This window comes from Vipera berus (assembly GCF_964194415.1).
Source record: "Vipera berus genome assembly, chromosome: 14".
Classification (NCBI taxonomy): domain Eukaryota; kingdom Metazoa; phylum Chordata; class Lepidosauria; order Squamata; family Viperidae; genus Vipera; species Vipera berus.
This window is the reverse complement of record NC_138217.1, coordinates 12,565,101-12,592,986: the sequence shown is the minus strand read 5'-3', so window position 1 is coordinate 12,592,986 and position 27,886 is coordinate 12,565,101. Positions and strand designations below refer to the sequence as shown.

The 27,886-nt window shown below is 45.3% G+C and overlaps 2 protein-coding genes across 4 annotated transcripts in view; both read right to left on the bottom strand.

The window, feature by feature from the left end:
- ABCB9 (ATP binding cassette subfamily B member 9) overlaps positions 1–20,649 on the bottom strand; it is an 80,168-nt gene extending 59,519 nt beyond the window's left edge. The window contains exon 1 of the mRNA XM_081339180.1: positions 20,629–20,649. The gene's annotated coding sequence lies outside the window, so the exon portion shown is untranslated. The remainder of the gene's footprint in view (positions 1–20,628) is intronic.
- The window catches only part of PITPNM2 (phosphatidylinositol transfer protein membrane associated 2), a 74,461-nt gene that overhangs the window by 27,072 nt on the left and 19,503 nt on the right, over positions 1–27,886 (bottom strand). For 2 of the 3 annotated variants that reach the window (XM_081339168.1, XM_081339169.1), the window contains exons 2-5: positions 13,633–13,803; positions 2,410–2,624; positions 1,790–1,911; positions 139–372 (exon numbers count right to left, since the gene is read on the bottom strand). In XM_081339168.1, coding sequence (XP_081195294.1) covers positions 139–372; positions 1,790–1,911; positions 2,410–2,624; positions 13,633–13,710 — 649 coding nt within the window. In that variant the 5' untranslated portion in view covers positions 13,711–13,803. The remainder of the gene's footprint in view (positions 1–138; positions 373–1,789; positions 1,912–2,409; positions 2,625–13,632; positions 13,804–27,886) is intronic. The other variant, XM_081339170.1, reaches the window with a different exon arrangement.

Here is a 27,886-nt window from a genome sequence, read left to right as displayed (position 1 = left end):
ATTCTAGGAATGGAACACATCTGGAGGATGGCCAAGCTCAACCAGGCTGTCCTGAAATGCCTGTCACTGGGCAGGCTAAGACAGGACCCTCCTGAATGAACGGAACTCAAGGTGGAGACCCTGAGGTCAAAGACTCACCAACATCATGGATGAAACGCTCAATTTTCGACTGCATCCCCCAGTAACGAAATTCCACCTTGCAGAGTTTATAGGCACACATGATGGGATATTTCCCGGGTTTATTCTTGTGCTCTTTGATCCAGTCTTCTGGCAGAGGGCCCCTGGCCGTCTTGGCTGATTTAAATATCTTCGGGTCCTCTTCTGATTTGTATTCGTGGGGTGGGACGGGATCCTTAACAATATCAATAGGATCTAAACGGGGGGGGGGGGGGAAATACACAGAATAAATACATGCAAGCCACAGGAAACTGTCCCTCAACAACCTTTTGCTAAAGGTTTGTTGCCTTTGGACAGCTGTAGAAACAGCACAATCGTCTCCACCCCTTTCTATTTATACAAGAAGATTCTGGTTGTTTAAACAGTTTATTCAAAGTTGGCAGAAGCTGGGTGGCCTCAATTTCCCCTGGAGAAGCCAGCAAGAACATCTCTCTTCTTCCACATATCAGGAGAAGCCATCTTAACTATCACCTCTTTCTAAAAGGGCACCATATTCTAATAGGTTAAACCCAATGGAGAGGCTGCAACGACATCAAGAGGCCGATGCATACTTCTGCCAAAAGTAGAGATTTTCCTACTAGAAAAGATCTCTTCTCCTATCAAAGTCACAGAACAACAAAATTGGAAGGGACCTTGGAGGTCTTCTAGTCCAAACCCCTACTCAGGCAGGAGACTCTCTACCATTGCAGACAAATGTTTGTCCAATCTCTTCTTAAAAACCTCCAGTGTTGGAGGCAAATCATTCCACCGATTAATTAGGTTGCTTCTCTCCTTGATTAGTTTCCATCAGTTGATTCTTGTCCTGGCTTCAGGTGCTTTGGAGAATAGGTTGACCCCCCCCACCCCTTCTTTATGGCAGCCCCTCAGATATTGGAACTCTGCTATCATGTCACCCGTAGTCCTTCTTTTCATTAAACTAGACCTACCCAATCCCTGCAATTCCCAGTTGCAATGTATGGCAGTGAACGTTGGACCGTAAGAAAGGCTGAGTGCCAAAGAATTGAGGCCTTTGAACTATGGTGCTGGAGAAGACTCCTGCGAGTCCCTTGGACTGCAAGGCGATCAAACCGGTCAGTCCTAGAGGAGATCAACCCTGACTGCTCTTTAGAAGGCCAGATCCTGAAGTTGAAACTCAAATACTTTGGCCACCTAATCAGAAGGAAGGACTCCCTGGAGAAGAGCCTAATGCTGGGAAAGATGGAAGGCAAGAGAAGAAGGGGACGACAGAGAATGAGGTGGCTGGATGGAGTCACTGAAGCAGTAGGCGTGAGCTTAAAGGGACTCCAGAAGATGGCGGAGGACAGGAAGGCCTGGAGGAAGGTTGTCCACGGGGTCACGATGGGTCGGACACAACTTTGCAGCTAACAACAACAACACCCAATCCCTGCAACCGTTCTTTGTAGGTTTTATCTATCTCTCAGGTCAAATGGGAAACAGCAGGGAGCAATTTGAGTCCCGTCACCATTTTATGCAATTATTCACAAGAATTATCCCCATTTTGCCAAGGTTTGAGGAAGGCCAATCACAGCTGAAACCTAGGAACGGGACTCACCTGTCCGCCCACACCAGCAAATGTTAGAAATTAAAATTTGGGGGAAAGCTCACAACCCACCCAGAACGGTCAGCCTCTTCTCTGCAGGGGAAAGATTGAAGACGTTGGCTTGCTCTCCTGAGTCGGATATATAATAGGTTTCAATATCGATGGAGAATTTCTCCACAAATGGACAGGTGTACCTGAGGAAGAAGAAAAAGAGCAGTCTCAAAAGCTCAAAGATTAAAAACCTCTTCACCTCAAAACCATGTGTAATAAAGGCAGCTGTTTTCCTAAGGAAAAAGCCAGCAAAATAAATTAAAAGGCCTCCAGGATTCGCAGAGTAGCACAGAATTTCATTAGCACTTCAGCTTTCAAAAAGCTTGCTTTTTTTTGGCCAACGGGGCAGATTTGGAGAAACTAAAAACGACATTTTTTCTCCACATATAAATGCTACCTTGGATGTTGTAGATAGTCAATTACTTTCTAATCAGAGGGGTGGGTGGGAAATCCTGCTATGCTTTGTGGTGAAGTCCAGTGCCGTTCCCGCCACACTCCAGCCGGAAAAATGGTTGCAGAGATGTGGGTCAGCCTTAACGCTTGCTCTCGTGTTCCCAAATCCTGGTCTGCCACTTCAGAGGCTCTTTGCAAAAAACAAACCAAGGGGGTAAAGATTCAGGGGAAAAATCGCTGGGTGGTACCTCGTCCTCGTGTAAGGATATGCATTCCAGGATTCCTCTTCAACTCGGAGGGCAGCCTTTGGGAGTATTGATCGAAACCAGCTGGGAATGTGCATACCAATATGATAGACTTTATGAGTGTACTGCCCATCGCCACCTGGGCCATCGGTATACGGTCGGTTTTCCAAAATCTCTACGCCACTGCCTTCACCGCAAGTCTCCTCCCGGCTCTTTTTCTGAAGTTAGAGGAATAGATAGGCAGATAAATATCAATATTATTAAGCTAAGAATGGCTGAAAGGGGGACATCCAAATAAATCTGTCTCTCGGGGCCGCAAAATGTCACCTGGGAAATTAGGAATAATTTTCTATTTCTTGTCCATGCATTATCAGGATGGATAGCACGAGAAGTAACCCTTATGAAACAATTATAATAATAATAATATTAATAATAACAGCAGAAGCCTGTTTTTTCATTTCCCTGCTCCCTCCCTTCCTTTCATTTGTGTTTTGTAAGTGGTTTTTAAAGAGGCTGCTACTTTGGGAATTAAAGACAAGCTGAGATCTGAGTTATGAATTGACTGTAAAAAAGACTTTGGTAATGACCTTTTATTTTGGCAGGCAAACAAGAGAAAGCTACGTTTAACAAAAAAAGAATGATTAATAATGATGGGGGGGGGAAAACATGCATAAGAAAGGGACATTAAATTTACAAGATTGACTTGAGGGCCACGTGAAATTCTGTAGAACAACGCAAACAACAAGGGATGCCATGGAAAAGTGCAAAGAAGGTCACATTTATATGACAGCAAAATAAATTTGATAATTTTTAAGGTTCTGTTGCTATTGATCTCAAAACGCTAACAGCAGCCAGGAATAGGGTGAACAGCATCATGTCTCTTCCCAGCTAACTGCTTTACAAAAATTGATCAACTACTTTTTTCAGCAGAAAACCAGAAGCTTTTCAAATAATAAAAACCTTCCATTCATCAAGCCATACAAAAAGGAAAAGCTATCGTTTGCTAGCAATGCTCCTTCGTTTATGTGTTCATTACACCTTGTGTGCATTTAGTTGGCTGTCACAAACAAATCTGAACAATGGCTATTGGGAAACGTTCCTGGCTGCCAAACCAGGAACCTTCTGTTTCCTTCTGTTTCTCTTAAAACACCACTAGAAGCAGTGGGAAGGAAGGAAGGAAGGAAGGAAGGAAGGAAGGAAGGAAGGAAGGAAGGAAGGAAGGAAGGAAGGAAGGAAGGGATTCACAAAAAGAGGAGATGGATGAATGGACAAACATCTCACTGAGTGGATGTGCCAAATGCACAATTGGGATCAAAGATCATCCAAGTCACACAATGCTTTCCAGAAGCTAAGTTTGGAAGGAGAGCAACATGATATTGATGGATAAGCCACCTTTCAAACAGATGACCTTCTGAAGTTCAAATTCGTCTCATCTCCCGCAGTCTAAGCTCTTGTGGTCAGATAAGGAGTTGGCATTAGCCATGTAGAATCTAGGCTAGGGGTGTCTAACCTTGGCAACGTTAAGACTTGTGGACTTCAACTCCCAGAATTCCCCAGCCAACATGGGAGTTGAAGTCCACAGGTCTTAAAATTGCCAAGGTTGGACACCTCTACTCAAGGGCTTCAAGACCCACCACTCAAAGTTTTCTGCTTTTCTTAAGAAAGGGAGAAATTTAAGCTACTCCACTCTGGGGGCCTCTAGCATCTCACCAGACACTCCCCCCTTCTCTAATGTTAGATTTCCAGGGCAAACGGGGACTCATCTAAAGCAACAACACTAAATGACTCACAACAAAAAACCTAGAGAAGCAAAGAACTGATGGTGGAAAGAATTACAGTCACTTAAAAAGCTTTTATGGAAATCCATCTCCGGGCAGAGGGAAATCGAGTTAGGCAGGAATCAGCACATGGTCCTGCCGTTGTTATAAGAGCCACCCCAATAGATGTCAAACAAGCCATCGGTCATCTGCTGGGGACAGCCAGAAATAACAGGATGCAAAGGACAGCTGGTTCACAAGTCAAAGAGAGAAACTGGAGTGACCTTTGGGAAGACCGCAGGAGGGACATTCCGATGGGACATGTTGGCTTCCAGGATGAATACACAACAGTAGAGTTGGAAGGGACCTTGGAGATCATCTAGTCCAGCCCTTTGCTCAAGCAGGAAGCCTTATACCATTTCAGACAAGTGCCTGTCTAGTCTCTTCTTAAAAGTCTCCAGTGACAGAACACACAAAAGGCAAGTTGTTCCATTGATCAATTGCCCTCACGGTCAAGACATTTCTCCCGAGTCCTAGGTTGGTTGCCTCCTTGATTAGTTTCCATCCTTTGCTTCTTGTTCTGCAAGTTCAGGTGCTTTGGAAAATAGGCTTCCTTTCCTTTGTGGCAGCCCCTGAAATGTTGGAGCACTGCTGTCATGTCACCTCTAGTCCTTCTTTTTTTTCTAGATTGGCCATACCCAAATCCTGCAACTGTTCTTCCTATGGACCTGTGGACTTCTACTCCCAGAATTCCCCAGCCAGCCATGCTGGCTGGGGAATTCTGGGAGTAGAAGTCCACAGGTCTTAAAGTGGACAAGGTTGGACACCTCCAAGACCTTCCATTTCCAGCGTTCCTCACAAGTGTAATTCTGAAACATTGGAGGTGCCACCTCCGCTAGGACCCTTCAGTCAGGCTCCAGCTGTTATTCCCACAAGTGGAAAATCACACAGGCAACAACTGATGGGAGCGCCCGGCTGTGAAACCAAGACCAGAAGTCGCCATCTTTTGAAGCCTACAATTAAGCTTGCCCTCCGCGTCCACCTAAACATTTAACGCAAGAAAGCCTCTCCATGAAAACCCATGAAGACACCATCACAAAGCACAAACCCCAGCCAGGGAAGCAAATAATACACACAGCCCACAAAGTTAAAAAACCACAAAGCCAATTCTACCTATCTGCACACTACAAACATTGCCTTATGGTTAAAAAAAATCTCTGTTTTTCTATCAAGCTCTCCTTTCTAACCAAGGCCGTTTTTCTTCCCCTTCTATGTTTATGTATGTGCCATCGTTCTACTGTCACTGTAATTGCAGTATCAGTGAGCAAGTTGACAGTGAACGAGAAGCCACACCATGTGATCGATCAATGTGCACACGCTACTGAGGAGAAGGCTTTGGAGGAGGCGTGCCAAGTGAAAATACAAAACTGGAGTCCCCTGGGTGGGACCCTCCTCTCCTTGGCCCTGAGGTCTTTTTTCCACTCCTGCAAATCTGCACCCCCACATTACCCTGGGATGCTGCAACCGTTGTAAATATGAGTCAGTTGCCGAGTGTCCGAATTTTGATCCCGTGACCACAGGGATGCTGCCACAGTTGTGAGTGTCAAAAAATGGTCATAAGCCATTTTTTCCCAGTGCCGTGTTCACTTTGAATGGTCACTGAATGAACTGTTGTAAGTCGAGGAATTACCTGTATGAATTCCTCATTTGCTTAAACAAGCAGCAGTCTACACTCAAATCACAGTGGAGGCTTATCCATTACGAGCTTTTGGGGGCTGGATCCCATCATTACTCCAGAAAAGACTTGAAATGAATGTTAAAACAAACTAAGATTGCATGGTTAAAACCAGATTTTGTTCCCAGCTTGAAAAACTGGCTCGCTCATTTCTCAGTTCCAATACGCGGAGGTCCAAAATGCCACTTGCAGCAAAATATAGCAGCGACCAGTCACAGAGGCAAGATTTGTGAAGTCTAGCATCTTGCAAAGCAGAAAGAAACAGAAATGTGTCAGACACACCTAGTTAGGGATGTGAGCTCTTTTAGCGGAGAGCGGTAATTAAGCAAATGCCTAAAGACAACACCCTGCTACTAATGGTTTTTGACAGCATTACCCATCACCGAAGATGCTTTACAGTCCGAGATCTCTAGGTAAACATGATGCTGCAGTCATTTGTGTGCCATGAATGAACTGAATCGATTAATCAATAGATTACAGTTTGCAAGACAGATTATCTTCTTCAGATCAGGAGGATGCATAACAGGCAAGGGCATCCAATGCACCAGTTCGGCATTTTTTTTGCCATACCATTGGACACTCCTGCTTCAGATTATTTATTTTTTAAAAAATGGTAAAGATTAAAAAAGATAAAGGAAGGCGGAGTCAAGAGAGGAATCAGTCTGGAGTCATTATGTTGCCAGAAACGGTCGAAGTCCAACCCCTCTTGAATTCTGTTGACTCATCATGATGATGATGGTAATGATGATAAAGTTATCCACTCATCTCTCTCAAAGTCTTCCGATCTTGCACTCTTTCTTTGAGTTGTTCTATGCTCTGGCTGGTGTCAGCATTGATGGTGCCTTGACTCTTATCTAGTGCCAATTTAGTGCTGATTGTTAAGTTGACTAAATTCTTGCTTATAGCAATAAGTCTTCTAACTGGAACTTGACGTGTGGTCAGCCGATTCTTCACGCCTGATAGAAAATATCTGACTCCACCCTAAGCTGATTCAAGAGGTGGGCTGCAAGGCTAACCCATCATCCCCTTCCTTTTAATTTTTCTCCACTGCAGATATACAAAATCAGATCAATGTTGAAAACCAGCCCCCTTCAGAAAGGAATCAAAAGGCTTACTAAAATGGGATTTCCCACGTCTCTTTCAACTTCCCTCTTCAATTCCCTTTCTTTCTGTGCCCCGAGACAGCTCTTGTTTTATTGACTCTGACCGCACCGGGGTAGCGAGCCCGCCAGTGTCTTAAGCTCCAATATCTGTATCCATAGTGATGAGACTGCCTCGCCAATCTGATGGATGTAGCTCAGACGCTGCGTATCGCACAAGGCGTTCGTGTTGACAGCAGATCAAATGATGTCACCAGTGGCCGTGGACAAAATCTGGGTCTGCCTCAGAGGCTCAGCTTTGACAGTGTGGTGGATCTGAAGTGGAGAGGCGGGTTGGGACAAAGTAGGGCAGGGCCCAATTTGGAGAGAACGAAAGCAGCCATCCAACCCAGCTTAAACAGACCGTTCTTGATAAAATTCCTTTTTTTTTTTAAAAGGAACGTGGATTTATTGTGCCTGGCTTCGTTGTTTAAGCATTCCCTTGGATAAAGCGATGACTCGTGCTCACCAAGCAGAAAGAACCGTAGTTACCTTGAAAGGTATAGGCTGGACGTTTAGAAATAATTAGCATAATTTAAATGGAAACATGTCCCACCTCTCCAGCTTAAGAGGCTTGCTCTGGCAAAGATAGGAATCAAAGCCTAATGTATCCAGTGGACATCAGAGAAGAGGAAGGCTGTACTAAGGGTGTGTAATATTAACACAACCTGGCAAAAACATAAGCAGGAGGCAATAGTCCCAGGAAAGTCCATAACCAGGGGGTGAAGATAGCAAACTTTGCACAGAGAGGCTTTCTGGACAATTGTTAGTAATAATACTTGGTGGAGCCTCAATCAAACCTTTATCATGGTCCTAGACCGGCATAGGAAGGGTAGAATACGAACAATTAATCATGTTAAAATTCAAACAGAATCTAAAAGAGGTAAGAGGGAACAACTTAACGCAGACAAACTCAGGAGCCAAAGCTTCTAAATTTCAACCTGGAAACTATTTTGTGCTCCACAATTGGCCACCAGTGGTGGTCAGGCTGGCTGAAGAGACTGTTTTGGCCCCTCTCTTCCGAGAGTCATGGAAAGCTTCTGAGAAGTGCAGTTGTTATGTGATGCTTCTAACCTTTGGCAGGTATGATTGTCCTTCTCAGAAGAGCGGCAGATGGCCTGGGTCAACCGCGGTCAATGGAAATCAGCTGCAGTGGACAACCCACCAACAGGTTTGAGGTAGTGGTGGAACAGAGTTGCTTGCAGAGGGAGAGAAAGACAAGGAGGCTTGTTAAGGGCTCCACCTTGGGGGAAGCTCAGAGCAGATGGCCTTGAGATCCATACGAGTCATGTGGACAACCTTACAAGGACAAGATATATTTCCCCCCCCAGCTCTTATTATGGGCAGCCATCTGGACAGGCTTGGCTGTATTTCTCCAAAAACACAGATAAACAGCAGACTTTCAAGAGGCATTAACTGATGTCCTAGTTTGGAGACGCTCGGATCACATTTCCCGGGAAGCTGGAAAATGTTCTGATGGCTTCACGTTGGTGGTCACGATGGCGGAAGACAGGAAGCACCTCAAAAGGATTTAGCACTTTGTTTAAATGTTATTTGTTTATTACATTTATATGGGGCTCCTCCTGTGGTTTGAGGTGATTCTGGGCAACGCAAGGTGGTCTGCATTAAATCGTCACCATCACCATCTTGTCCTCTAAGCCAAAAGAAACAACTCTTATAGGAAACGTGGATTCTTCAAAAAGTAGATTACGTTTTGCCAGAAAGCCCCAGAACAAAATGCTGAAAGACCATCTTTCTTATTAGGCATTCCTTTTATGAAGAATGCAGGTGGTCCTCCACTTAGAGCAGTTCATTTAGTGACCATTCAAAGTGAGACACGTGTGTAATGTGTAGTTCATCCTTAGGTCCCGCTTGAAATTAAGAGCACTGACAGTGCTCAGAAATAGGGCCTAGGCTTGTCTGGAGGATGCTCACGATCAAATCTGTTTTTCTAATGGTAAAAAAAAAACTTAAAAAAGAAGAAGAAAGAAATAGGGAAGAAGATTCTCCAGGATCTCCGTCAGGTACCCGAATATTTGCAAAAAAAAAAGAAAAAGATGAATTGCTTCAATTATATAGCTCCTGCTGCTTTGCAAAAAAACGGGAGAGAAAAATGCGTCTTCTCCAGATGGCTGAGCTCACCAAAAAGATCAATGGCTTTGCATCAGATGGAAGAAAACACCCCCCACCCCGTTCAGCCTAGCGAGGGGAATGAGCTTTTCACATGATTGTCGCTCCCAAAAGAAGCAACCTTTCCCGTTTTTTTCCAAAGGTGAGAGACAGGCAAAGCCCCAGGGACCTGAGACCATTTCAAGAGATTTTTGCTTTTTCTTCTCTGGGGATAAATACTTTCCAAATATTCTTAAATGGGTCGAGAGTCCAGATCTTGGAGATGTTTCCTCTTTGTTCCCTTCCACTGGAGACGTGTCTGATGTGTTGGGCCTCCCGAGAATTAACCAGAGCTTAGCCTCATCTAGGGAAAGATGACAAATCTTGGCTCAGATTGACTTGCCGCTTTGAAGAACGTACAGAATAACGGAGTTGAAAGGGACCTTGGAGGCCTTCTAGTCCAACCTCCTGCTTAGGCAGGAGACCCTATAACGTGATGGAGCCTCCAATGATGGAGCACCCACAACTTCTGGAGGCTCCACTGATTGTTTTAACTGTCAGGAAATTTCTCCTTAATTCTAGGTTGCTTCTCTCCTTGATTAGTTTCCATCCTTTGCTTCTTGTCCTGCAGGTTCAGGTGCTTTGGAGAATAGCTTGACTCCCTCTTCTTTGGGGCAGCCCCTGAGATATTGAAACGCTGCTATCATGTCCCCCCGCCCCCCTTCTCTTCATTAAACTAGACATACCCAATTCCAGCAACTGTTCCTTATATGTTTTAGCCTCCAGCCCCCTAGGAGCCTTGGTGGAGCAGTGGGCTAATGCCTCCTTAAGTAACACCAGCTGCCTGCAATTAGTGCAGGTTCGAGTCCCACCAGGCTCAAGGTTGACTCAGCCTTCCATCCTTCCGAGGTAGGTAAAATGAGGACCCAGATTGTTGGGAGCAATAAGCTGACTTTGTAATAATGCCACTTGGGGGGGCCCAAAAGCCCTAATAAGCAGGCATATACATAGAATGAAGGCTACTGCTAAGCTTGTAAGCCGCCCTGAGTCTTCGGAGAAGGGCGGGATATAAATGGGATTAAAATAAAATAAAAATAAAAATAATCATCTTTGTTGCTCTTCTTCTGCACTCTTTCCAGAGTCTCAACGTTTCAGGGGACCTTTAGAAGACCCCCCCCCCCGGTGACATTTCTTTCTCCAGCTACAAAGGCCCCTCGTGATTTCTCTCCAAGGAATCTGAACTACAGAAGCAGACAAGCCGTTTGCAAGCACAACCTGTCAGCACATCGTGCAACACTTTCGGACGATGTTGCTGGCAGATACAGTTAAGCGTGGACTTTTCTAAAGGGTGTGAAAGACGAGGCAGAGCCAATTGGGACGAAGATATGATCATCCCGGCAGCTTGGCATTTTCTCCATGGAGTTCCTGCCTCTCTGACATCTGGAGTTCCTTTTATAGTTTACTGTAGCACATAAAAGCATCTGGCTTCTCATAAAATATGTCGGTCGGAAAAGGGGCGATCCAATTTACTCTGTTTTTTGGCAACCCAAAAGGATCCTAGCTTTCCTTCTAGAAAGAAAACAAGTGAGCACCTTCTGCTGCTGTTCATCTTTTGCTCAAATGGACAACTGGATGGAGAACTTATGAACAATGTACAACGGTGTGTCTCAAAGATGGGTGGACTTCAACTCCCAGAATTCCCAGGCCCAGCATCCATGGACTTCAACTCCCAGCATGGCTGGGCTAAGAAACTCTGGGAATTGAAGTCCGCCTGTCTTAAAGGGCCAACTTTGAGAAAGGACTGGGGAATTCTGGGAACTGAAATGCTAATCTGTAGCGTGCGATAACACGCCGTTTCCTTGGGGCCCCAAAGAACAACTGGCAAAGGTCTCACGATGAATTCTCTTCCCACATGAGAAGGACATCTGATGGAAAAGGGTGGGAGTTGAACGGTGGTCCCTAAAATCTAATCAGCAAAAACCAATGCGAAGCCAGATCTGTTGATCTGCAATCGATCCGAGAGTACATTAAACCCACGGCTGTAATGTGAAATTAATACTAATTGATGGAAACTGTGAGCCTCACCCTTCCGCCTGGCCAATTATCTACATGGCAGGTTCCCAAGATGAAAAACAAAATAATCCCACAGAGGGAGACTGATGTGGGGAAGGGAGAGGCAAGCCCCACAGGGGCATTCTGGAGGAGAAAAAGAGCACGCAAGGAAGCAAGTGATCCCAGATAATTCATTCCACCTTAGTCCAAGAAAAGCTATCATTGGATAGAGAGATGGGCAGCGTATATATTTAATAAATGAAATAAAATAACTAAAATCCCGCCCTGTACCTGGGTTTCTTGTCTCTTAAATCTGAAGAAGCAAAGGATGCTGAGGCTTTAGCTGCTGCTCGCCCCAAATTCAAGGAGGGGTTGCTGTCAAAGTGCTCAACAAATGCCTTGGTGGTAGTGGCCTAAGCTAACAATGGCTTCCCTTCCCCTTAGCAGGATTCGCATGAAAGAAACTGGGTGTAGAGGAACAGAGAAATGGCTCTCTAAGGGGAATGCGTAGGCTGTTAGTAAAACATGAGCTAAAGGTTGCCCCATCTTGATGCTCTTTATTATATCTCTGTTCCTCCTCCTCCTCCTCCTCCTCCTCCTCCTCCTCCTCTCCCCCAACCCCATTCCCTACAAGCACTGATGATGTTACCTAGCTGGGTCATGAAATGTCTGCCAGAAAACAACCAAACTCAGAGAGCACTGAGGATCCCTCGTTTCAATCCTGAGCTACAAGTATTCTCCTTTATTATTACAGGCTTCTGTTATTACAACCAATAGCAATAAAATAATAATAATAATTTTATTTGTATACCGCCCTTCTCCCGAAGGACTCAGGGTGGTGAACAGGGCAATACATGTTAAAAGCCGTGCATTTCTTAAGGTCTCTCTTTCTTGACCTCAAAGGCTTGATCCTGGGCAAATTTGGGCCATTCAGTGCCAGCTCCCTCTTGTTCCAAGTGGCCCTTAGAGATCCACGCAAGAGGAAAAGCTTGCCGGCTCATGGGCAGAGACGCAAGTGAGAAAAATGCCCCTGGATGGCAATCCGTACTTTCTGCAGCAAGCAAAACTTAATTTCCTTGATCAGAGGCTGAAATCACCCACGGCAACAGAGAGAGTGAAATACACGGGCGAAACCGAGAGAAGTGGAATAGTTTTAAAAATAGAATTTCAAATGCCGAACAAACATGATTGGGCCAGGCCCATCTCTCTCACACAAGACAAGCATTGAAAAGACAGTTCTTGAATAAATGCCTAGTTAAAAGCACAACGACTTTCTTCTTCTTCTTTATAATACAGGTTGGTGAGCCTGCTGTTCAATTTTTCATGGTTTGCGGGCTTCACCTCCTCCTCCTCCTCTTGCATTCTGTTTTTAATTTAAACATCTAATTTAAATTTGAGGAGGACGTAATCACATGCCCTTTTTCAAAAGCAAACCAGCTTTGGGTGAAAAACCAAGGGGAAGCCAAGAAAAGCTAAGAAGCCGCAGCTAAGAGGTGGGGGGTGCAGGTTGACTGAATTGGTCTTAAGGCCATTTTTCCATTGACACGTGTAGTAGATAATTCCTGCCAATGTCCATAGAAGTTCTGCAGAACTCAAAGGCCACCCTGCTCCAAGTGTAGTGAGTTCAAATCCTATTTCTGGAGATGGCTTCAAATCCCGTCTCTGGTGTCTTTTGAAAAGAAGTCGGCAGACCATCCCTCAAGGAGGGTCCCCTTACTTTTCCTGAATAATGTAGGGGGTAGATTAGAATGGTCTTAAGGGTCCCTTCCATCTCTTATTTTTCCCAGATTCTACTATTATTTTTGTTGGAGAAGGACAGGGGTGGAGTCAAGCAAGGAATCAGCCTGGAGGCATTACAGTCCCACAAGCAGTCTAAGTCTGATGCCTCTTGAATTCTGTCGACTCTTACCTAGCACCAATTTAGCGCTGATCAGAATTCTTGTGCAATTCTTTATTGCATGAGCAATAAATCAGATTAACTGGTTCTTAAATCAGATTAAGACTAGATTCATTGACTAGATTCTTGTGCAATTCTTTATTGTATGAGGGAGGGAGGGAGAGAGAGAGAGAGAGAGAGAGATATGATGGATACATGAATAGATACAGTAGAGACATATAGAGATGATAGAGACAGAGATAAAGATGGAGGTAGAGATGGAGATAGAAATAGAAATAGAAATATAGATGATGGAGAGATGGAGATAGATAGCTAGATAGACAGACAGACAGACAGACAGACAGATAGAGAGAGAGAGAGACAGAGACAGAGAAAGAGAGACAGAGACAGAGACATGTAATTTTTTATTGCATGAATAATAAATCAGATTAACTGGAGTTAACGTGTGGTCCTGATTCTTTCCGCCTGACCATTGTTGTTATTATTGTGTTTCTAGGAAAGCAACTGATCACAAGAGCCGGTGAGGAAGGCACCAACCTGGATCATGTACAGCTGGGCAATCCGATACTCGTCAACGCTCATTGGGAGAGGAATCCGATACTCTTTTATGAGCATTTTGAAATCCAGCAGCCTTCCAATCCGGTTAGGAAGGCAAGCCCAGAGACCTTTAGTGAAGGCCGCTTAAAGGGCAACGAAGATGGACATTTCCTGCAATCAAAGCGGAGAAAGAGAGAGAGAGAGATTGGTGGAAAATCTTTAATGGGGTCCTGCCTCGGGCAAAGAGCAAAACCGCCTCTCTTTTTCTTCCATAGAATTTCCTATTCCCAAGCCGACAAAAAACACAGATTTAATCTGTGAACTGGTGCATCTTAAAACGAAGGGTCCTCGATGCTCTCTGAGCTTGATCTGAGCTCCCTACAGCACTGATGAAGCTCCTTAGTTCGGTTATGAAATGTCTGCAAGAAAAAAAACCCAGTCCAGAGAGCAGCCAGGACCCCCTCAAAAGAATATCAATAAGGCGGCATCGTTAAATTTCATACCTTCTCCAAAAGAGTCTTTCGCTGCCACTCTGAAGTGCGGAAAGGGCTGATAAAGAGAAACGAGGTTTTCTTTACTGTGTAGGAATCCAGCCAGAGTCCTTTCTCTGGAGAGGATTATTTGGTTGGGGGAGGAAAGCAAAAGCCACAATTCCTGATGCCCAGTCCTTTTTCACACCCGGTCAAGCAGGAAACAAAGCGAATTCTCAGCTCGAAAAGCAACAAATTGCCATCCAAAAGCTGGTTTCACCTCTCTGCCCCATTCCAACATCCCCAGTCTTGGAGGAAAAACTTTGCACTTCAGACACATACCCCAAAATGGCCTTTCGGTCACTTCCACATTCTTGAGATATTTGGGGCAAGGGAAAAAAAACCCCACACGTTAGCTGTTATCAACTCTTCCAAATAATCCAGACGAGAAAACAGAAACTGTAAATGCTAACGGTAAGGTTATAATAACCGAATTTTGCAAGTCTGGGAGCGTTTCTCTCTTTACGTTACAGGGAACTAAGGAAGAGTCTCTTCTGAGATGCTTCCCATGGTCCTTTCCCTTCTGAGGGCTCAGCTGCCTCTTATCTGGCCATCTCCTTGGCTGCAGCCCTTCTTCCTGTCTCCCAAGGTTGCTCTCACAGTGCATTAAAATCTCCTGTCTAAACTGCCTTGGGAAAACCCTGCTTGGCAGCTCTCTTGAATTTTATTGCATTTCTCTCCCGAGGGAACCAACGGCAGCAACTCTGCAAAGACTTTTGCCACCCTCTCCCCCATTCCTAACATCTGGATTGGGCTACTTTTCTGAGCAACGTGCCGCTAATCAGCATGGCAGATGTGCTGCTCAAGGGAGTCATGACAAAGCAGCAGCTGACATGGCTTCACAGTGCAACCTTCTCTGCCAAAGAAAGCGCATCGTTCACTTCCAGGGTGTCCTGGCCACGTGACGCCAGCTTTTGGGGCAGGGTGATCGTGGTTGAGTTCCCAGGCCACCCTAAACCTCAGTCTCCTCAACTCTTTTTTTCTTGAAAATAAGCCACGATAATTCAACCAAGCAGGACTGCAATATTTAGGAACAAATCGAGGCAGAAACACTTTAGCAGGAACGGAGTGATGCCCACTTAAGTTGGAGAAATATTGAGGGACATTTGACCCCTGACAGTTCCCTCGGCTGTCTTCTGATTATTCAGTTAACCACCCTGCAAGTTCAGAAGGAAGCTTCCCCCCCCCCAAGCCATAAGCCTTTTGCAGTCAATTGCTCAGCTTTGCAAAGGTCTGCAAAATACCTTCGTTTCACCCCAGCAAATCCTGCCCTTTTATTCAAGCCAAGCCACTCAAGGAGAACTTGATTTGACTTCTTGCAAGTCCAGGCGGATTTTGACATCCCCAGCATGGTGAGGTGAAATGTTTCAAGACATATCTGGGTCTTAATATTCTTTATGAGCGCGTGCTTGCTTATATATTCCTGCTGTTCGTTATATTCAATGCTTCCTACAATTGCATTTCCTGATTCTCTTTAACTGTGGCTTTACAATGAGACGCTAAATCGGGATTCCTCAGCACATTCTCAGCTTCCCGGCGGGCTACAGGCCCTACCTATTTTGATGCTGAAGGATCTTTTTAAGAATTACTAAAGGATGGGTAGGAAGGTTAACGTGCCACACTGCAAAAACCCACTTTGAATTTTCAAGGGCTTTGCACCTCAGCCTTCTGAGAAAACCAAGAGGTGTCTACGAATTTTTGCTTCCCAGGATCTAGGCATCTAGAAATCAACTTCATTGTTTTGCAAGAACAACAAGCTCTCCAAAATACGAGATGTACCCACTCACTCCAAAGCGTTGGGTAACGCCAAGAGCTGCCAGCCTCGGCATTCATAATGCACGGGCAATTATGGATTTCTTTCAAAAATGTGTGCCACCCCGAGGAATTAAGACGGCGGCATTAAGTGAGAAACAGTGTTCTCAGCAAGGCATTTTAACCTAAGTGACACCCATTAACGGGGGAGCTGTCAATAGGATAACTGGCACCGTGACAAAGTTGAATTACTTTCAGACTGGGAATGAGGCCTGTGCATTACGCACCAGCGATCAGATGCTCTGAGAATTGGCACAAATAAATATTAAAACCCTCACGGTGGAGACCAGCAACAGCTTCGCTAATGGGAGTCAGGCCCAACGCAACCCACCATCCAGATGTGCTTCACAAAGTATTTTGACAGCCACTGTAATTTCTCCGGTCTTTAGGCAAGCTAGATTTATTTTATTATATGATTAATCAAGTTTACAAATAGTCCTCAGGACACAGCCACAACTAAGTCACTTTTTTCAATGCTGTCATAACTTTGGTCACTAAAAGGGTTGTAAGTCAAGGACCACCAGTATATGGAAATCAGGTAAATTCTTCCACTAGGTGGAGAGCTCTGTTTTAATATGCAAAAGACAACAAAAATGAAATGAAATGGAGATGCCATGAGAAAATGTCGCAATTCAAGGAAAACCTACATTGGGTCTCCTGATATATATTTTTCAACAAAATGAAGTTCTGACCTCGTGTTTTGAATTCTCTGGAAGGCTGATTTTTAATCAGGAAGGAGTATGGAAAAGAGCCAAAAAAAAAATTGCAGGTAGCTAACAAGCAGCTATTAAATCTTGCTACAGGTCACAGCCTAGTCAAATATTTCCAGCAGCATAAAATAAAAGAGATAGACAAACATCCTTCTCAGTTGTTACTTGCAGTGTCACAAATACCAGATTGTATTTCCCTCAGCAGCGTTAATGGGGCAGGGGAAAACATTAAATTTTAGCCTTTCTGACAGAAGAGAATCTTCATAACTCAACTGTAGGGTCCATGATGCTCTCTGAGCTTGGTGAGGTTTTCTTGCAGATGTTTCATTACCCAACTAGGTAATATCATCAGTGCTGGAAGAGAGTGGAGCTTTTGGAGATGAGGAGGAGGAGGAGGAGGAGGAGGAGTGGGGGACAACTGTAGGATCCTTGATGTTCTCTAAGCTTGGTTGTTTTCTTGCAGATGTTTCATTATCAAAATAGCTTCAGCATGTCGTTGTCGTTGTCCTCCTCCTCCTCCTCCTCCTCCTCCTCTCCAAACCCCACTGCCTACAAGAACTGATGACGTTCCCTAGCTGGGTCATGAAACGTCTGCAAGAAAACAGGATCCCACATTTTAGCTTTTCCTACCCTTCTAAACGTAGCACTTAATAGTCATGACCCTTGAATCTGCTGAGCAGCTTAAAGCCTCGGCCCCTGACTGCTCTCTCCTTCCCACCTCCCCTTCCCCCCCCCTTTCTCCAAGTGTCAATCCCTCTGGCAGAAAAAGGTGCTGGAAAATGGAACATGGCCACGCTCAGAAATGAAGATGTGAATCCTGAGAGATAACCGCCCGAAGGTTAGACTTTGACTTTCTTCTGCCCTCCAGACCACAAATGTGTTCCTCACCCAATCTAATTTAGGAGTCTTCGCCCGAGGTGCAAAAAGTCGCAGATGCCCCGTGTGCTCCAAAGGAGCTTTTGGAAACTTCCTCCGTTTTCACCAAACCCATTTCTACACTTCGATTCTCCCCCCCACGTTGGTCGTCTTCCAATCCCAGTTCTCCTTCTTCCTCCTGACCCTCCCCGCTCCTCTACCATGGAATCTAAAAATACCTGGTTAAAAATATACATTAACAACAGAGAAAGAGAGGGGGAAGAGAGAGAGAGAGCGAGAGCTGAAAATAGTTTTAAAAGTAGCTGGGGCGGGATCAGGAGGAGGATAGTCCATCCAAAATAGACCCGGCAGAATCTCAAAGGAGCATCTCAAAGGAGATAAACATTGCCTGGAAGACTGGTCCACCCAGCAATCAAATCTTGCTCCGAATGATGGAGATAAAAAAAATTGATTCTCGGAAGATTCAATTGGTAAAAAAAAAAAAAGCTGCAAAGAGAAATGGAAAGAATTGACTTCTTGGAAAAACAAAACAAAACACAGGTTACAAACCAGAGCCTGGAATCGCAAATATGCCCCAAGGATTTGTAAACAAAAATTAATCATTCCTGAAAGGAGAGGAAAATAAAAGTTTTTTCATAGTTTTGGTCCTCTCCAACTACAGTCATTCCTCTAATGGTTATAGTTTTTTTTCCTCCACCAGCAGCACATCTGTGAACAATATTTTAGGAGATAACCAAAAGGATGGGAAATATTTGCCCATCTTTGCCCCTTGAGGGTTAAAATTCTATTTGAAAGCAACCACAGGCATAAAACTGCAGAAGCATTTTCCAGGAAAACAGCATGAATGAATCTAGCCGTTAAAAGTTAAGGAGTAGCAATATTATTATTTCATGTTGTGCCGCCTGATCTGAAGGACCATTAAGGAACAAAATGAACAAACCTGCCAGAAGGAAAAAAAATAACAAATCCTACAGGAGTAAAAATTTCAGAATTCAAAGATGGAGATATTTGCAGGACCGTCAATCACCCTCAGTTTAGATCAATTCCCTTTCCTGCAAGCCATCCTTATGCCAGACCCAGCACGAAAGCCTTCACAACATAAACAAGTTATCTGCCCACAGTATTGCCTGTAAAGGTTTCACAGGGACTAGAAACTTGAAAAAGAATCCTTTAGTTATACTTGGGGGGAGGGGGTGTCGGTATGTTTTGGATTGCCTGGATCGCAAACCTTCAAACCTGATTTAACTGCTAGTCTAAATGACTGTCAGGAAGAAAAGACTCCCGTTATTAAATCACAGAGGGTAATGAATGCTCACATAATTTAATTGCTGATTTGAGGCAAGGCCCCGATTTCACTGCAGAGCTTAAATGTTTAATATCTGTGCCTTCACATGGCTGACATTAACAGATTAGCAACATCACATTGTTCGCCAGACAATCGTGCTTCGCATCCATCCAGGAAAGTAATTGTTCTGAGCAAGCTCGTTCGGGAATTATTAGGGTGAGCAGAAAGATGCTTCTCACGGCAGCCGAAGCCAAAAAAAAATAATGCCCCAATCATTAGCCTTGGGACTTTCGAATCCTGCCCAATTCTCACACTTTCCCCACCCCACCCCACAAAATGCTTCTTTCATGTCCTCTTCCCCACAACGCAAACTGGTCCTTAAAATGGCTGCAGACTGTGACTGCCAGACGCAACGCCAGCCACTAATAACTTCTAAATAATTGATGGGCTGCCAAGATGCTTTCAGATTGCAAAAAAAAAAAAAAAAAATGAAGTGGAAGCCCTGAGGGATGAGGAAACAGCAGCAGCAGCAGCAGAAACAACAACAACAACACAACTCTTCTTATTGCCCAGATGCAAAAAAAAAAGAAGAAAGAAAAAAAAGGGATGCTTGGGAAATTGGTAGAACCAATTTGCTCTCGTAGTTAAGGCACCAGACAAGAAACCAGGAGGCAAAGAGTTCTAGTCCCACCTTAGGCGTGAATGGATGACTTTGGGCAATCAGCAGGAGATGGTGAGTTCCAGTTCTAATTTAGGCATGGAAGCCAAGTGGGTAACTTTGGGTCAATCACTACGAGATGGCGAATTTTAGTTCCACCTTAGGCATGAAAAACGCCTGGATGGCTTTGAGCCGAACGCCAGGAGACTGTGAGTTCTAGTTCCGTCTTAGGCACGGAAGCCAATGTTGAGAAACAATTATAGCCACAGACATCCATGGAGAGTTGCAGATGCCCACACAGTAATGGGCCAAAGGAACCCACACATAGATGTACACACACACACACACACACACACACACACACACACACCTTGGCAGTGCCTAGCAGTTTGGACAAACCTGGGAGTCACCAAGGAAGAAAAATGGATTTCTGGCCGACCAAGAGCAGCTTGGAGAGAATTTGTCCTATTTTGTCAAACCACCGAAGACAGATTCAGCTGGTTCCAAACAGAGGACCGAAGCGGTTGCCATTTTTTTTATTTTTATTTTTTTTGCTTTGTCCAAATTCCTTCTCTGCTTGCTCTCAGGAAATTCCTGAATTTCCCCTGGATATTCACGGCGTGTGGCCTGGAAAGGGATACTCTTCCGTTCGGCTTCTTGCAATATCCTCAGCCCCACCTTTTCCTTCCTTCCTTCCATCCATCCATCAATGAAAGCAGGAAGCTGCAGCTTTGCTTGCAGACTTATTGAACGGCCCAATTCCCAAATGGCTTTGTTAGAGGCAAAAATGGAGAAAAACCTGCACGCACCGCTCTTGAGGGGATCCATACAAGCGCTCAAAAAACAAAACAAAAAAACCCACCCACACCATTATCACTAATAATATTGACTGCTCATTTTAATTCGACTCCGCTCTTCCTCCTGAGGAAACTCAGAAGAGCCGACAAAATTATAGCAATTTTTTTTTAAGTGAACCATGCCGTTTGCGCAGAGGTGACCCTGAATGCTGGCTAAGGCAACCAAACTGGGAAATCCTGGATTAACCCCAACAGATTAATTTGAGCCACTCTGATTCACCACAAGACGCTACGCCCTTGGTTAAATTGCAAGGACCGGCCGCTAAACTTTATTTATTTATTTATTTTTGCAGAGGAGGAAACATTGCTTTATTATGTTTTACGTGGGTGTTTTATTTGAGTGGGTGTTCGGTGTGTGGGTGGGTGATAAGTGTTTGCTGACAGGCAGAACGGCAGCCATGCCAGCAGCCCAGGACTGTACAGAATGCAGCTTCTACTCTCTCCTCACTCGCTGAGGGTCATTCCTCCCTCCCTTCTCTCCTCGATCAATCTCGTTCCCCATTTTCCTGTCAAAACCTCTCCTTTTACCCCTTCTCTCCTTTCCCCGTCCTCTCTTCCTCCCTCAGCCAAAGCTCTAAGGCGATTCTGACTAAAAAATTGCCTAACTCGAAATTCCTCAGTTTCTAACCTTGTCTGAGATAAATGCCCACCCTCATTTGCTAAGTGAATCACTGCAGTTGTTAAGTTAGTATCACCGCCGTTAAGTGAATCTGGCTTTCTCTTTCCCCTTGTCTTTGGTTGTCAGAAGGTCGCAAAAAGCATTCACGTGACCCTAGTCATAAATATGAACCAGCTGCCAAGCCGGTCCGAATGTAAATCACGTGACCACGGCGACGCTGAAACGGTCATAAGTGCGAAAAATGGCCCCAAGTCACTTTTCCCAGTGCCGTTGTAACTTCGGTCACTAAAGGAACTGATGTAAGTCGAGGACTGCCTGTGTATTCCTGTCTTATTGGAGAAAATTCTTGATTCCTGCAGAACATCAGCAGAAACCCACCTACCAGCCAATATTCTATATCTATATTCTACATTTTTTTTCTGTCTCTCCCTGCTAACCCTAACACCTCTCCTGGATTTCTTTTAAATTGTTTTAATCTAAATATTTATGGGAACTGAGGATTACAGACATCCACTTGACAAAGGCATTCCAGCGTGAGCGTTTCAGTCTTCTAAAACGGAGGCCTAAGTTACCGTTCTGTTTGCATTCCCAGGAGAATCTGCCAACATTTAAATCAATTATCTAAATTTACCTCAGGCTTATCTGGATGAAGAGCCTGAGGTTTAATAAACAGTGGCCTGATTAAACACGGGGATAGAAGCAGAGGGATCAGAGACTCTTGCTTACAAAACACACAGACAGTTGGGTACAGCTAGTTCTCAAGTTACAACGGTCCGTTTAGTGACCATTCAAAGTTACGACGGCACTGAAAAAAGTGACTTGGGACCATTTTTCACAATTACGACCTTTCCAGCGTACCCACGGTCGTAGTGATCCAAATTCAGATGCTTCATATTTATGACCGTTGCAGAATCCCAGGGCCACGTGACCCCCTTTTGCGGCCTTCTGACAAGCAAAGTCAACGGGGAAGCCAGATTCACTTAGCAACCGTGTTACTTACTAATCAACCGCGGTGATTCACTTAACAACTGAGGCAAGAAAGGTCGTAAAACGGGACAAAATTCACTTAACACATGTCTCACTCAGCAACGGAAATTTTGGGCTCGATCGTGGTTGCATGCCGAGGACCACCTGTACTTGACGTTTTGCGATTTAATTTAGGCCCAGTGACCCCCCCCCCCGGGAGCGTTCATTCAGAATTAAGACGACGCCTGTCGGAGAGGGAAGTTTGGCCCTTGTCGTTTCTTATTCCAATATAAAATGGATTTAACTTGAAAAGCAAGCCACGCCTTTCGAGCATTAGGGAACCAAAGCATACTAGCTGGGATTCAGGAGATGTCGCATCCCTCAGCTGGGGTTTCGGGTGCATGCCTGCCGGTTTTATTTTAGGAAAGGGCAATGCTCATTATGCACACAGACCGACTCCTGTCCTTGGGGAGGGAAATAAATAACACGAAAACCGGTCTGATTAATTTCATTCTCTTGGGAGAATGAAAGCTATGCACCGAGTGGCACTTGCTGTCGCCCAGAGCCTGCCGAACACCAAGTCCTAAATAAATAAATAACTTCACAGCGGAGCCAAAATACAAAGAGGTTCTCCCTGTGAGTCACAGGCAGCATTTGCACTTTGGCTGAAGCCCAGGCAATCAAGCATGGCTGCTTCTTCTTCTTCTCCGAACCAATGTCCCATGATTTATTTTTCCTCTAACGCCGAAACACCACCGTAACAACATCTGAAACAAACAGACAAAAAAAAAAACCACTAACGGATCAGGCCGAGTCTGGAGCAGCTACACTGGCCTTCTGCAAGGCTGGTATGAGGCAGCCCTCGACTTACAACGGTTTGTTTAGTGACCATTCAAAGATACACGGGCACTGGGAAAAAAAGGGACTGAGGACTGTTTTTTTCACACTTAAGACCGTTGCAACATCCCCGTGGTTGTGGGTTTTAGATTGGGAAGCTTGACGACCGACTCACATTTATGATGGTCGCAGCAGCGTCCCGGGGTCACGCGATCCCCTTTTGCGACCTTCTGACAAGCAAAGTCAATGGGGAAGCCAGATTCACTTAACAACTGTGTTACTAAACAAGGCCAGCGATTCACTTAACAAACGTGGCAAGAAAAGCCGTCAAACGGGGCAAAAGCCCCCCTTCACAGGTTTCTCGCTTAGGAACAAAAATTTGGGGCTCAGTTGTGGCCATAACTTGAGGACTACCTGTATTCTAAGAAAGCTGTGTTTAAAAACAACAACAAAAGCAATAGACTCCACCCCCATCTCCTTTGCATGGATTTTCCCTGCAGAAGGCAGCATGCTGGATTGAAAATCAGCGTCTGCCCCTTTTGTCTGTACGTGTAAAATAAAAATACAGAACTAGAAGAAAATTGGGTGCAGCATTCCTCAAGGAATGAGCTGAGCAGAGGATCACGGCTGTCTGGGAAATCTTTGACCCTGAAATGTCAACTTCTGCTTCTTTTGGAGCTCTCCTTGGTGCTGAAACGGCATCTGAGTCACCTCTTTTCCACAGTCAAGGCTTCACGCCCTGTTCCCAACCAGCTTTCTCCAGCTCTAATTCTTGGCTTGCTGAAAGAAGAAGGCAACAAGGCCGGGGAGGGCCTAACCTGTGGATGGATATCAGCATTGCCGGCTAGGAAATTCTGGGAGCTGAAGTCCACCCATCTCTTCAAGCAGCCCAGGCCGAGAACCACCACTCTGAGGTCCCTTTGCAAATTTGAGTCCTCCTTTGCAGAGGAAGCTGGAAGGATCTCAACACACGTCCACAACAGTCGCACAAATATTCACAAATGAACAGCCTTCGGGGAGCTGCTGTCAGCTGCCATGCTGGCTGCCTGCCTGGTTTGGCTGCCTAGGACACGGCAGAAACCCGGCTCTCGACATGTTTGGGTGGGTGAGCGGTTCAGCTCCAGAATTCAGGGCCTGTCACAACTTTTTGTGAGATGTGCACGGGGGGGGGGAGTGGGGAGCAGGAAATGATGAAAAGAGGTTGAAGGTCAACTGCAAATCATTAATCTTAATTGTGCAACCTCTTGAGGGATAGGACAATCTCCCCAATTGTTTAGCAGTAGGCGGAAAAAATGTTTACAATGGCGCTGCTCTTGGTTTCATGGATTGATGGATGATTAAATCATTGTTTATGGTTGCCATCCCAACCGGTTGAATTCTGGGCATCCCACAAGATTAAAAACACAGCATTTAACCCTAATCTGAGCTGAGCTCCTTTAGAGAAAAATTAATCACTGACCTAAACACACACTTTGTGCTGGGATTTTCCTCCCTTTTTTCATTAGCAAAACCCAAAACGGGTCGAGGGAGTAAAAGAGGAACTTTTTCAAAGAACGTTGGAATGTGTACAGGCAGTCCTGACCTACCACCGTTCGTTTAGCAGCCACCTGGAGTTACCAAGGGAGTAAAAACATGACTTGCCACCTCTCCTCACTCTTATGACCATCGCGGCATGCCCACCTCATGTGACCAAAAAAAATTCGGGCGCTTGGCAACCATATATTCACAACGGTTGCAGCCTCTCCCGGGGCCGCCTCCCCAACTGGGGGGAAGGCAGATTCCCCTTAACAACCTGATCCACTTAACAGCTGCAGAGATTTACTTAACAACCATGCCTCACTTTACAACCACCTTGTTTAGCAATGGACATTCCGGTCCCAATTGTGGTCATTAAGTTGAGGGCTAGCTATCCTTTAAAATAACTGGCCTCTTGCTTGGGGGTGCGATGGTCGTATGCTCGTATCTGGTTGAATGAACGGCACAGCCACCCCACAAGTTGCAGGAAGACTCGGAAGGAAGGAAGAGAGTAAGGCAGGATTTGCAGGGCCTCAAGCACACTACAAACATGTCCATCCCCAAACTGACCTGCCAAGGAGTTAGGAACCTTAAATCACGTGGCAGGGGGTGGGGGGGGGAAGAAACCAAAGGGAGACTTATTTTTGGCTGACGTCTGCAGTTCGGGACCTGACCTACTTTTTTCTCCTACCAATTAAAAGCTGAGCTTTTCCAAAGGGGATTAAATGCCATATGGAGGACGAGAGGTCACAGTTCTGCTCAGATTTGAAAGCTTTTTCTCAAAAAAGAATCCCTGCGGGGACCTTTTGGAGTTGGTTTACGTCTCTCTGTGTGTGAGATTTTCCTTTTTAACAGGACCGAAGACGGGCAGGTTTTTTTCATCATTTTTCTTATTCATTTTTCATTTTGTTTGGGGTTCTTTCTCTCCCCCCCCCCCGGCCGTCTCTTCTGTAACTTGTAGCTGTTGCAGGGGAGAAAGAGGAGTTGTTGGAAGGATTTATTTTTCCTCTATTTGTGCATGCCCATTTTAAAGTCTTATATAATTTACCTTCATTGTTAATTATTGTTATTACAGTTCAAAGAGAGAGAGGGAGGGAGGGAGGGAGGGAGGGAGGAAGGAAAGAAGGAAGGAAGGAAGGAAGGAAGGAAGGAAGGAAGGAAGGAAGGAAGGAAGGAAGGAAGGAAGGAGAGATAGGTTGGAAAAAAAAGAAAGAAGGAAGGGAAATAGGTAGATAGGTAAGTAGGTAGGGAAGGAAGGAAGGAAGGAAGGAAGGAAGGAAGGAAGGAAGGAAGGAAGGAGAGATAGGTTGGAAAAAAAAGAAAGAAGGAAGGGAAATAGTAGGTAGATAGGTAAGTAGGTAGGTAGGTAGGGAAGGAAGGAAGGAAGGAAGGAAGGAAGGAAAATGATTAATAGAAGGGGAGAGAGAGAGAAAAGGAGGGAGGAATGAAGAAGGAAGGGAGGGAAGAGAGGGAAGGAGGATTCAAATAAACTTTAAGGCTTCTCATTTTGCAACTTGGGGAGGGGGCCTGGGAAGCAAGACAAATCCGACCACTACTCGCCGCCACCTCTTTGGCAATTCCTACAGAGCTTCTTCAGTCAGACTCGGGGGGATCCAGGTGAGCCTCCCTGCTTTGCAGCCAGACCCCCAAAGCTCCCTGTTGCTTTGGTGATGTCAGCTCTAAAAAGGGAAAGCCACGGCTTTGACAGTCGTGACTCAGCCCCTGCCCCCCCAACCGGCATCCATGATGCCGGTGCTCGCTGCAAACGCTGAAGCCCGGCGCGTCGTCCCCGGAGAAGAAGAGCTGAGAAGCCGAGAGAGATTTTGGGGAGGCTGAACTTCAGTCAACATCTGTCAGGGTCACCGTTCTCCACCCTTACCCACCACGCCGTTCCCATAGTAACTCCAAACCGAGAGATGCATGGGAGGGTAAAAATAGCCCCGGTGTGCCAAAAATAACTAGCATGTGTCATATGCAAGAGATCCACTTTGAGCTCCGAGAGATATTTTTACAATCCCTTCTTGTATCGCAAAGGCCGGAGCGGAGATCGGTCAGTCCAGCCAGGCAGCTGTTAGGTCACACTAGGAAGGAAAAGAAAGGAGCTGGATCCCCGCCGAAGGCTGGCAAGGTCAGGAGGGTGACCTCGGGTTTGAGATTTTATTGGGGCCCACCCAGAGTCCCCCCCAAACAGAGGCAAAGTTGCTGGCGGGGACAGGATGCTTCTCTCTAGACCAAGACTCTTTTTAATGGCTGTTGGGTTGCACCAGAAGGCAAGACAAGAAACTAATCAAGGGAGGAAGCAACCTGGAAACTTTCTGACCATGAGGCTGAATTGAAGGACTAGCAGGATCGGACATCCAAAGAACTGGGGGATCCTAACGCAAAACTATTCAGCTCCCCTTCTCTGTGTTTCTCATGTTTCATTCTCCTCTAACGTCGAGCTTGCAGGAAAACCCTTCGCGCACAAACCCAGGTTATATCAAACCAGCCGTAGCTTAAATCCGTCGTCTCCCTTCCCTCCATCTTTTAGGGGTCCTTCTTGCTGGACCTTCTCTTTCCCCGCAAAGCCTGGCGTTCCTAGCACACCTCTCACGATCCAGGCCGGTTCGGATCTTGGGAAACCCAGAGAGAGAAGCCACGCTACTCACCGTCGTCAGCCAGCAAACTTTGTTGGCCTTAAGGAAGGGTACCATCTCCCGAGGACGCCCGAGAATCAAGGAAGAAGCCTCGTTTTCCGTGGCACCTCTAAGCTGGTCAACCTTAAAAAGCAGGAGCTCTGATCCAAGGGACCTCTTCTTTACACGAACTGATCACCGTCTGGCGCAAACAGATTCCCACTCTGCCGTAATATAAACAGCCCAGCATCTTGCCATATTTAGTGATTAAAATTGTTCCTACAGCAAATATAACCTAGACAATTCAATGTACTGCTGGAAGGCCATTTTTAACCCAATCGCCTGGCTGGTTGGAAGGTTCCTTAAAGTTCACGAGAGGTTTTGGAGAGACCAGGTGCTCTTTGTGAGGTTGGCGCGCGCGCGCGCACACACACACACACAAAACCACTAAATGCCTAAGGATGTTCCTAGAACCTCATAGTTCCTCCGCTTTTTCCATGCTTGGGTGAGAAGCAGCAGCAAACTTTTTTTCGCCTTATTTTAAAATGTTCCCCCCACCCCCCCAAAAAAGAAGAACGTAAAGACATTTTACAAGTGTCTGTTAGCAAGTTTTGATGGTTAAGAAGGCTCCATCTGTTCTCAGATATATTTACTTTTCTCAAGCAACAAGTCGTTGAAGCTGTTTAAAGATGCGAGAAATACATGGGGGAGGTGTTCTGGGATTTGTTTGGGGTTTTTTTTGTTCCCATTATGCTGTCAGGTATACCCAAGATGTAATGTCTTCCCAGTGGTCTCTTTTTCAAGGTGCATTGTTTATTTGAATAGACCAGAGCGGGAAGGGACCCTGGGGGTCTTCTAGTCCAGCCCCCTGCTCAAGCAGGAGAACCTACACCATCTCGGACAGGTGATTATCTAGTCTTTTCTTTAAAATCCCCATTGGCGGCGCACCCACGATTTCTGGTGGCAAGCTGTTC